General features: G+C 31.2%; 1 protein-coding gene across 4 annotated transcripts in view; it reads right to left on the bottom strand.

Annotated features, from left to right (window-relative positions):
* The window catches only part of LOC114339115 (uncharacterized), a 63,440-nt gene that overhangs the window by 2,823 nt on the left and 48,324 nt on the right, over positions 1-12,293 (bottom strand). For 2 of the 4 annotated variants that reach the window (XM_050641516.1, XM_050641513.1), the window contains exons 7-11: positions 10,871-11,136; positions 10,553-10,591; positions 10,196-10,514; positions 10,040-10,141; positions 4,669-4,770 (exon numbers count right to left, since the gene is read on the bottom strand). In XM_050641516.1, the coding sequence (XP_050497473.1) occupies positions 4,669-4,770; positions 10,040-10,141; positions 10,196-10,514; positions 10,553-10,591; positions 10,871-11,136 (828 nt within the window). The remainder of the gene's footprint in view (positions 1-4,668; positions 4,771-10,039; positions 10,142-10,195; positions 10,515-10,552; positions 10,592-10,870; positions 11,137-12,293) is intronic. The other 2 variants (XM_050641515.1, XM_050641514.1) reach the window with 2 other exon arrangements.

Below are 12,293 nucleotides of genomic sequence, written 5' to 3'. Positions count from 1 at the left end.
ATGAACCAAAGTTTAATTTTTTTAAATGGAACACCCTGTATATTGAATTATTTTTTAATCTATTATTTAAAAATATGAAAAATTTGTATAAGGTCTTATAGGCCTAAAGTTAATAATTTTCGAAATATTTACATTTTTATTGAGAAAAATGGTAATATTTATAGGGTTGTGGATTATGTTTCCAAGGTAATAAAAATTTAAGTGGTATGTCAAAGTTTTTATAATATAGTGTTATTTTTAAATAATTTAATATCTTTTACTTTTAGCCATAAAATATACAGTGTGATCACTATTCGCAAATACAAAATTTTCTCACTTTTTTTAAATGGGACACCCTGTATATTAGTTTTGTATTTTGTAGTAAATATTACAACCTTTCTTTTGGTATGAGGTTGTGTGTACCTAGCATGTTTCGTTTTGTAGATATTTTTAAAAAAACTATAGATTTTATGTTTTTGCGGATTTTTTATTTAAAAAATGTTTGCCAAAAAAATAAATATAATCTGGTTTTAGTAACATACACTAAAATATCAAATATGACAATAAAAACGTAATTAATAGAGAGCGGAATATATGCAACACAATATTACCAAAATCTGCGCATATACATGCATTACTTTTACTACAAATATGCAGGTATTTTTTCTAAATTTGTCTAAATATGCAAATGCATATTAAAAATACTCAAAAATAAAACAATATATTAAGTCGTAAGATCTTCAGAAAAGTTGCCTTCAAAAATACGTACAACTTTCCTCAAACAATCGAAGCCCTTCATTTTTTTCTAAAACATTTTTTAATTTATTTCTAATTGTAATCCCTGTATTTCCGGGAATTTTTTTACAATGAGCAGAAAAAGTGTTAACAAGATTAACCGAATCACATAATTGTAAATTCCTTTGTTCTAATGACTTTATTAGATCTGGTAAAAAACTAAAATTAACTTTTATGAACATAAGTTCTTTAGCAATTTGTACGTTACTTAAAGAACAAAGTACGTTACTTAAGCTGAAGAACAAAAGCGGAATTGTCTACAATTTGATGGGATTTTTTGTATTTTGATGCTTCTCTGTATGTCCGTCTTTATAGAAGTAAAAGCGAATTGGTCGAATAAAAGCACTCTTTCCAGAAAAATTTCTTTTGTGGGACATGATGCTTTTGTTTGTCAGTTCCTCATTTAAAAAATGAATATGAATGTAACTTACGATTTTGGAACAGGCCTTGCAAAATACTTTGTCTCCACTTAGCTTTAACTCGGGAAAACACTTTATCCAAGCACTTTTTTGAATGGTAGACATATTTAAATTTAATATATACCAATCACTTCAAAAACACTAAATACGATACAACGTTTACTTTAAACAAATGTTGGCCGGAAACTGACAAAATAATTATTAGACCCTTAAAAGCAGGTAGGTACCTATGACTTGCTACGCTAATAAAATAATATTTTTCTGGGAACACCCATAATTGTTAAATTCAGGTAGTAATGGGAAAGTCCAGATGAGCGATAGATAGATAAATAACGAGCTCGTTCATATCGAAGTTATAAAATTCCAACTAAGAGAGGAAAATTTTAAACTTTTATATAATTTATTTTTAAAATATGCAAAATAAATCGTGTTTAGCTTAAATATGCAATGTTGTGTTTGTTGTCTGAAAATATGTAATATATGCATCTATACGCACTTTGCATATATTCCGCTCTCTAGTAATTAAAGATTAAAATAAATCGTATGCTAGTATTTTTTGTACAATTCAATTGAATTTAATAACTTTAAATTATTTTACAAAAAATATTTTACCATACTAATGAATGCACAAATTAGTTACTAAATTAAATAAATAACCAAATTTTAAATCTACCTTAGTAATTTTTCTACCACAGCAACTTTCCTGTACCAAATTAATTGTTAGTTATATTGTATTTACGAGTAAGATCAGTTAAACTTTTAATTTACACATAATCTGGGGAACGTAATAATTATAAAGTATGCTTTGAAATGTGTCAGCCAAATTATTTTTTATTAAATAGTATTTACTGGTGTCACAAAAGCTGGTAATGCTTTTGTAGTTGAAATTTTTGTAACAATTTTTTATATTTTAAATTTTAATTTTTCAACCGAACAATTGGTGGATATGACATTTGTTTTTGGCGAAACTATTAGAAATTATTACCAGCTTTTGTGACACGAGTAGGTACATAGATACTATTTACTTCTTATACTTCTATAACGTTCATTTGTTTCAAAGCATACTTTATACATTCTCAAGATGTAGGTAAATTAAAAAGTTATTAACTGATCTTACTCGTAAATACAATATAACTAACAATTAATTTGGTACAGGAAAGTTGCTGCGTAGGAAAATTACTAGGGTAGATTTAAAATTTGGTTGTTTATTTAAGTTAGTAACTAATTTATGCATTCATTAGTATGGTGAAATATTTTTTGTAAAATAATTTAAAGTTATCAAATTCAATTGAATTGTACTAGCATACGATTTATTTTAATCTTTAATTACGTTTTTATTTTCATATTTTATATTTTAGTGTATGTTTCTAAAGCCAGATTATAATTATTTTTTTTTGCAAAAAAATTTTTAAATATAAAATCCGCAAAAACGTAAAATCTATAGTTTTTTAAAAATATCTACAAAACGAAACATGCTAGGTACATACAACCTCATACCAAAAGAAAGGTTGTAATATTTACTACAAAATGCTAAACTAATATATAGGGTGTCCCATTTAAAAAAAATAAGAAAATTTTGTATTTGCAAATAGTGATCACACTGTATATTTTATGGATAAAAGTAAGAGATATTAAATTATTTAATAATAACACTATATTATAAAAACTTTGACCTATCACTTAAATTTTTATTACCTTGGAAACATAATCCACAACCCTATAAATATTACCATTTTTCTCAATAAAAATGTAAATATTTCGAAAATTATTAACTTTAGGCCTATAAAACCTTATAAAAATTTTTCATATTTTTAAATAATATATTCAAAAATGATTTAATATACAGGGTGTTCCATTTAAAAAAATACAATTTTGGTTCATACCGTCGTTCTGACTCACCCTGTATAATCGAAAATAATTTTAAATTATAGACGTCTTTGATAAACATTAGTTTTGTTATAAACATGTTTATGTATATCTCACAGTTTAGCCGTAATCAAAGAAAACCAGAGGTTTGGCGCACTCTGTTTACGTACGAAATTTAGTTCGGCAAAGTGATGACGGTCGCAAACTCAATACTTTTTCCCCATCTAAAAAGTTCACAACGTCCGTAAAGAAGTTTTCCCATGAGTGCTTTAAATTTTTTAAATTCTTTTTATTTACGACTACAATGTTCTCCTTTATGTTCTTATTCGTATTTGGAATATATTGGTCCCTTGTTTTTGGGTAATAGTTCTAATAAATGTTTTTGTATAAACTTAAGAGCCATACATTTTTTAATATTAGATTTACCTCTGAATTGAATATTGAAATAAATGACGCTTTTTATCCATATCGGAAAAGTTGGGAATGTGTTATTAAAATCTGAATATTTTCTTTCCATTTACTTAAATTGAAAACTCTTAAGAGTTTTGGTATAATCTTTTTAATATTATCAAAAGTAAAACGGAAATTAATCTCCAGTTCGAGACATTACCAATAGCTGGAGCCACATACGAGTTGGAAGGGGGTCGCGAATTACTTAAGTAATGTCTAGAAAATATAGGCTAAAAATAAGGCGGGTGGGCATATGCAACGAACGTGTTTCTAAATTTTTAAACGAAAACAAAATTGTATTAAACGGATCATCAGAATTCGTATTTCTCCTTGATCTGTTTTAATTGGAGCATGTATTCTCCTCATAATTTTTCTTTCTATTATTTTTAGTTTTCTTCATCTTTTTTTGTAAGGCACATTGCTTCTGCTCCATAGGTGATAATTGCCGCTCTATATATTTGTCTTTGTTTTTTTTGCTCAGGTTTTTATCTTTAAGTAGCTTGTGGTATTTTTAGAATGCCCTATTCCCTGCTTTAATTCTTTCATTTATCTCTATGCTTCTTATGTTTTTAACATCTACTATCATTCCTAAGTATTTAAAGCAGTCAACCCTTTGGAATACGTTATCACTTATTCTTATTTTATTTATTCTATTTATTTGGTCTTGATTTCTCGTACTTATTAAGTATTTTGTTTTTTTCTGATTACGTAATTGTAATTATTAACCCCCTGATTTTTGCCTCTCTTGTCAATGTTAGCAATGCATCTTCTAGACTTCTCTTGTCATGGGCTATCAACCCTAGGTCACCTGCATACCCTATTATTTGTGTCGAGCTTTGGAATATTTTTTTTGTTAGCTCTGTGTTTCTAATTACTCCCTCCAAGGCTATATTAAAGAGAGTTGTCGATAGGCTTTTAAACGTACTCATTCATACCGAATTTCATCGAAATCGGTCCAGTAGTTTTTGGTGGGCGGTGGCGACATACATACGTATTACAAACGTACGTACGTACATACTTCCGATATGTTTTTTATTTGCTTTTTAGACTCAGGGCGATTCAAAACGTCGAGAAAAAGTGAAATCTGAATTTTTTTTTGCACGATCCTATAACTTTATCTATTATACTACGTATGTAGTATGATAAAGTAACAAATTACCTTTCAGTCTTTCGGCTAGTTTTAGGTATTTCCTTAGGCTTGGGAGAAGGCTCTGCTTTTTTCTTGGTTGGTGACACGGACGGCGTTAAATTTGAAGCAAATCTGAAATAAACATACTATAAAGCATCCATTACTAATTTATAGAATTATAGATACGTATTTGGATTGAGTACCAAAATACCACCTACTATTTTACCGAATTTTGGATGTAGTAGTCGAAATTAAATAACGGTTTAAAATATAAAGTGAATATAAAAGTGCATACTGACGATATAAGTGAAAAAAACAAACAAAAAATAACTAATTAAGTGTGAAATTAAAAGTGTATAAACAAACACAAAAAACGGGCATAGGAAGTGAACGAGTATTAGGTTTGTTCTAGTAAACAGTCAAACTAGTCAGAAACCGTCAGCAAACAGTTGGTCAGTGAGAAAACATAATACAGTCACCAGTGGTATTCCCTCTAGTCGCACTGGTCAACTATTCGCTGATGGTTTCAAACCGTTTGAAACTGATGCTAGAACAAACCTATTAGCAACCAGCTGAGAGACAGGTCACGCTCCACGTCACGGCGACGTTGCCAGACTGAGTAAAAGTCGCGGAAAAAGGGAATACTATACTAAAAAGGGAAAATACTTAGTTTGAGGACTCAAAGAGGAACCTAGCTTTCGAAGAGTCGATCTGGGCGAAGTTCCTGTCGTTGAGATATCAACTAAGATACCGTGAAATAAACAAGAGCATGGCGGAAGGCGATAATAAAATAAGACAAAGCGAAATCAACAAGAACATGGAGGACAGCGACGACTGTTCGGACGACAGCAAAAGGAAAAGAGATCCGAATGATGCGAGTCAAAGGTAAAAAAATAAAAAACTTTCACAAACACCATATGAAACAAACAGTAAAGAACAAAAACTAGATCTGTTAATAGAGATGGTGTCGGAGCTCAAAAAGCAGAGTGACAAAACCAGTGAAGATATAAAACTGATAAGAGAAGAAAATAAGAGATTGAGACAAGAAAATCAAAAACTAACAGAAGAAAATAAAGATATTACAGAGAAGCTAGAGGAAACAAATGATACAGTTGAATGGCTAGAGAGAGAGAAAGGGAAAAATAATAATATAGTGATGTCAGGAATTGAAATTGAGACAGAAAATAAAACAGAACTTAAGCAATTCGTGGAGAACATGATAAAAACACTCTACAGATAAATATTAATGTAAAAACAGCACATAAAATAGGAAGAAAAGTATGCTTAATTGAAATAAATAATGAAGACGAAAAAGAAGAAACCATGAAAAACAAATACAAATTAAAAGAACTGCAGCGGGAAAAGGTTTATATAAATCATGACATGACAACAAAGGAGCGTGAGAAGAACAAGGAAATAAGAAAAATGGCAAACGAAGAATTAAAAGGAAATAAGGTGAAAATTGGGTACAATAAAATAACTATAAATGGCGAGATATGGAAATGGAATAAGACTATGAAAAAACTAGAAGTAATAAATCCAAAAAACGAATAGCAGAAATTGAAGGCGACATGACAACAAACACAACGAGCCTGGCAAACAAAATGGACAAGAAAAACACAAAAGACAAATAACAAAATACGTGAAACATATATAAACGAAAGATTATTAGTATATAGTGGAAGTAAAAATAGAAAATACAAATATAACCAGCATAATCGTAGCATATGGACCAAATGATAATGCCAAAAAAGAGGAAAAAGATGAATTCTTCGAAATACTACAAGCAGAGATGGATAACGAAGGAGAAAACATTATATTAATGGGAGACCTAAATAGTAGAGTGGGAAGAGACAATAAAGGGATTGAACGATACCTAGGGCAACATGGAGAAGAAATGAAAAATGATAACGGAAACAGAATTATATACCTATGTATAGCAAATGATATGGTTATAACGAATTCAAAATTTATGCACAAAAACATACACAAATAAATATACTAGAGAAATCCCATCGAGAAAAGAAAAATCCATAATAGACTATTTCCTAATAAAAAGAAAATACTTAAAGATGATAAAAGATGTAAAGGTAAAAAGAGAGGCTGAAATAAACAGTGACCATTACTTGCTTATAATGGAACTAAGGGTACACACACCTCACACAACAGAAAAAAGATAACTAAAGAAAGACAAAATTTAAAAAATACAAATTAAGAGAAATATATAGTAAAGAGGAACACCAGAAGAAGTTAACCAAACAGTTCGAGACTATAAAGGCAATTAACACAGGAATAGAAAATAAATGGAAGCAATTTAAGGAAATCATATTGTAAACTGCAAAAGAAGTATGCGGAACAACTAAAATTACAAACATATATTCGAAGAAAAGTAAATGGTGGACAGCAGAAATACAACGCAAAGTGAAAGAAAAGAAAAAAGTTTGGAAAAAGTATCTAAAAACCAAATCGGAGGACGATTACGAAAAATAAAAAATGGCCAGAAACGACATTAAACAAGAAATTAAAACGGCAAAAAAGAAGTCCTGGGAAGATTTTGGACACAAAATGAATGAAATAGTATATTATTCAACGAGCATGTAATGATGGCTATTACTCACGATGATGAAGTTTGCGTAATTCATCAGAGTGAGTAATAGCCATTACATGCGAGTAGAATACTATACTTTTTCTACGACCTTTTTATTTTAATTAGTAAAAAATTTAATTATCAACTACTCGAGGTTTAAATTATAATAATTTACAAGAATACCTAAATGCTATTTACCCCTAGTACGTGGCTGAATAATTGGTTGCCTACTATTACCAAATTATTATTTATTATAAAAATACAACTAGAAATAGTCAATATAAGTTCTATTCGTTTCCGAAAAATTGTAAGCTTAAATTTGTACCTACTGTCAATTAATCTAATAAATAGGAAATGGCTGTTGTATGTATATTTACATTTAACTATATATAATATAATAATATAACTATACATAATATGTTATAACATATTTAACACAATATAACTTGAAAAATAAACACAATATTAGTTATAAATTCCAATTAACATAAACAAAATGAGCTAATGTCACTGTCACTAAGATAAATGATAAACGTCAAAATTTTTAGTAAACAAGATATAAACGTAAAAAATATACTGACATTGTTACAGTTAAAATTCCTTTAAACATTTTTCGAAGTTAATTATTGATATAAATTACAATAATTATTGTATTAAATAAACAACTTTAAGTAATTTTATTTGCAGTTTATATACGATTAATATTAAAAGTGGCATGCGTCACTTGAATCTAAATTCAGCCCGTGAGTAATGACCCGTGAATAACTTCAGCCCGTGAGTAATGAATTATTACTCACGGGTACAGTAATGGGTGCTATTATCTATGAAAAAGTAGCGAATAATGAGCATGTTATTAAACGGTCGTAGAAAAACTATTTTAATAACCAGAAATTGTTCTATGGTACATTGAAACAGCTAAGACAAAAGAAAACACCTAGATTAAGAAATATAAGAGATAAAGAAGGAAATATGTTAACTGCAGAAAGAGAAATAATGCAAAGATGGAAGCAGTACTTTGAAGAGCTAACAGAATGGAAACAATATCAACAAGAAAGAGAGGAAGACATGATCGAAAATAGAGAGGAAATGCAACAAAAAACAAAAGAGGAACTTGCGGAGGCCATTGACAAATTAAAATTGGGAAAATCTCCAGGCCAAGATGAAATCACAGCTTAAATGTTAAAGTACATGAGTGAAAATTCAAAAGAAAAATTCCGAGAACTACTAAATGAAATAATAACAGTAAAGGAAATACCATCTGATTGGAAAACATATAATAGTACCTAAGTACTGTTTAAGAAACGAGATGCAAGAAATTGCGAAGATTATAGGGGTATTACACTGACAAGCGTTCCTGTCAAAATATTCAATAGAATAATTGAAAAAAGGCTAAGGGAAAAACTAGAAATAAAATTAGAAGAATCTCGCATGGCTTCAGAAAAGGAAGGAGTACCCAAGATCTGATTTTTATATTGAGACAAATAGGAGAAAAACTATTGATGAAAGGCAAAGAGATACATATATGCTTTATTGACTTGAAAAAAGCTTTTGACAGAAATAAGGGAAGATATATGGAAATGTTTAAAGGAAAATGGAATAGAAAAGGATATGATAGAAATACTTAAGCCTTATATAAAAATAATAAAATAAAAATAAGGACTCATAATCAAGAATCTGATGAATTCCAGGCAAAGATAGGACTAAAACAAGGCTGCGTACTAAGTGCATTACTCTTCTCAATGGTACTAGATGAGGCAATAAAGCAATGCAAGGAGAAAACTAAAGACATGATATTGGGGAAATGGAAAATGAACAATGTACAAATACAAGAATTACTATTTGCAGATGATATGGTGTTGTTAGCTGACACGGAAGAGAAACTGCAACAAATAATAAACATTTATATAAAAGAACTAATAAAAATTAACATGGAAATAAACACCGATAAAAGTAAAACAATGGTTATGACAACTACAAAGAAAGCGATAAAAATTAAGGTAGAAGGACAAGTATTAAAACACGTTAACAGCTACAACTACTTAGGTATAATAATTATCGAGGAAGATGGGAAAATAAACAAAGAAGTAAACAATAAAATAGGAAAAGCAGGGACAATTTATAATACATTAAGAAATACGTTCTTTGGAAAGAAAGAGATACCAAAAGAAGTAAAAACACAAGTGTACCAACAAGTGGTAAGACCATCAATCGTCTATGGAAGTGAGTCGTGGACGCTAACAAAGAACAACAAAAGAAAAATCAAAGCACAGAAATGAGATTCTTAAGAAAAATAGAAGGGGTCACATGAAGAGACAAAATAAGAAACGACACAATAATGCAATCTCTAAAGATAAAACCTATATAGACTATAGGGGACCGACAGTTAGGGTGGCTAGGTCACATCCATAGAATGAAGGACACAAGAACAACAACAAAAGTATATGAAGTCAGGGTACAAGGTAAAAATAAAGTAGGCCGCCCAAGAATGAGATGGAAAGAACAAGTTAGACAGGAAGCAGAGAAGAGAGGACTGCAATGGAGTATGGGAAAACAATTAGCTCAAAATAGAACAGTATGGAAAAGAAGTATAAAAGAAGCACCACAAGACTAAAATATATGGACAGAAAGATGTGTCAAATAAGTAATTTACATTCATTAAAATTGTATGGTTAAAATAAGTATTTTATAATTATTAAAAAGTATTGAAATGTAGGTATTGAACTAGATGTAATCATCCCAACACCGAAAGGTACAAATGGGCTTAACTGATTAAATAAATACAATTAAATGTAGTACGATAAAGTAACAAATTACCTTTTAGTCTTTCGGCTAGTTTTAGGTATTTCCTTAGGCTTGAGAGAAGGCTCTGCTTTTTTCTTGGTTGGTGACACGGACGGCGTTAAATTTGAGGCAAATCTGAAATAAACATAGTATAAAGCAACCATTACTAATTTATGGAATTATACATACGTATTTGGATTGAGTATACTATCATCAAAGACCACTTTACTGAATGTATCCTTCGTAATATTAATACATTTCCTTATGGCCTCTTTGTTTTCAACGGCGTCGTCGTGTTTGGTACTATCCTTGAACTGCTTGAGAAATTCTTCAAACGTTAGCCTGGTGCAAGTTAGATCGTTAAAGTCGTGTTTAGGTATTGAAAAGTGGATATCGCAGATAGTCATCGCAGCTGCGTCAGTTGCTTCTTCCGACATTGGAATCCTTTGACTCACCTCCGGCGGTTCTTCGCACAGGACCAAAGATTGACCTACTTTTGTGGTATTATCTTTTAAAAATAGTATCATTAGTTTATTTCATTCTTACCCTTTATTGCTGCTTTGACCTCATTGGCTGCCCAGTGGACTGCGAATAAAGAAAAATGATTATTTCAAAAAACATTTATAGTCCAACAAGCTATCTAATAGGCTCATTAATATTCAGCTGGGTTTGGTGCTATTGTTCGAGATGCGAAATTCCATAAACAAGGAATGTTGTATGGAATGATCCCTTGTTTAAATAACTTCACATTTCGAACAATCGTGTCCCGCTCAGCTGAATATTAATGAGTCTCTTAGATAGCTTGTTAGACTATAACTGTAAATTACACACGAATCTTCTCAATTCTGGTTGTGCTAGCCTTACCTGTAGCAACATGTGCATGAAAACGATCAAGCTCTAGAAGTGTCCGACATCTACGACAAAATATTACGCGACAAGTACTCCTTAACAGCTCGTTTTGTAATTGATTTTCGACTGCATGTATCAGAATGGCATATTTGCCAACCAAACATTCTGCGCATATACACTGAGCGTCATTGTCCAGTATTGGGCCTGCTGAACGAAAATATGGATCTCCTAGTAACCGGAACAAGTGATGATCAAATCGTTCTAAGTGTAAACCACTCTTTCTAAAATAAAAATGATTAACATCAATTGCAGTGTTTTAGCTAAGACAGATTTTGTGTTGCGTAGAAGAAGTCAGCTAAAAGAGATTAGCAACTCTGTAAAGTGATAAAGGGTGAGTGTATAGTTAGTGAACACCGACCAGTGATAGTGGATATGGAGATAAAGATGCAAAGCAAATAGGACAGCAGAAAGTAAAGTATATATATATATATATATATATATATATGAATTAGAACGCCATAATACATGGCATTGGAGCACAAATTCGTCAAAACTTCCGTGATTTAACTGGCACCAATAGACTGATATATCGATATTTCAAGGTCTCCCTCTCATCAGTCAGTCGAGCTGGTACTACAAATTAAATCACGGAAGTTTCTCTGAACGTCTCCAAAAATTTCGCCACTCTAGTGGCAGCTTACAGAGGCGCCATCTCTTTTGATGGCAGGGAACGAAGACGATTTAATAATACCGTCTCCTATCCTCTGAGCTATCGGAATGTGCAAAAAGAATAAAGCTTCTAGCAAAGCTTGCTATTGCTTTTATGAATTAGAACGCCATAATACATGGCATTGGAGCACAAATTCGTCAAAACTTCCGTGATTTAACTGGCACCAATAGACTGATATATCGATATTTCAAGGTCTCCCTCTCATCAGTCAGTCGAGCTGGTACTACAAATTAAATCACGGAAGTTTCTCTGAACGTCTCCAAAAATTTCGCCACTCTAGTGGCAGCTTACAGAGGCGCCATCTCTTTTGATGGCAGGGAACGAAGACGATTTAATAATACCGTCTCCTATCCTCTGAGCTATCGGAATGTGCAAAAAGAATAAAGCTTCTAGCAAAGCTTGCTATTGCTTTTATGAATTAGAACGCCATAATACATGGCATTGGAGCACAAATTCGTCAAAACTTCCGTGATTTAACTGGCACCAATAGACTGATATATCGATATTTCAAGGTCTCCCTCTCATCAGTCAGTCGAGCTGGTACTACAAATTAAATCACGGAAGTTTCTCTGAACGTCTCCAAAAATTTCGCCACTCTAGTGGCAGCTTACAGAGGCGCCATCTCTTTTGATGGCAGGGAACGAAGACGATTTAATAATACCGTCTCCTATCCTCTGAGCTATCGGAATGTGCAAAAAGAATAAAGCT

This window comes from Diabrotica virgifera, chromosome 10, assembly GCF_917563875.1.
Source record: "Diabrotica virgifera virgifera chromosome 10, PGI_DIABVI_V3a".
Taxonomy (NCBI): domain Eukaryota; kingdom Metazoa; phylum Arthropoda; class Insecta; order Coleoptera; family Chrysomelidae; genus Diabrotica; species Diabrotica virgifera.
Note: the sequence above shows the minus strand (reverse complement) of the source record. Positions and strands in the feature narration are given on the sequence as shown.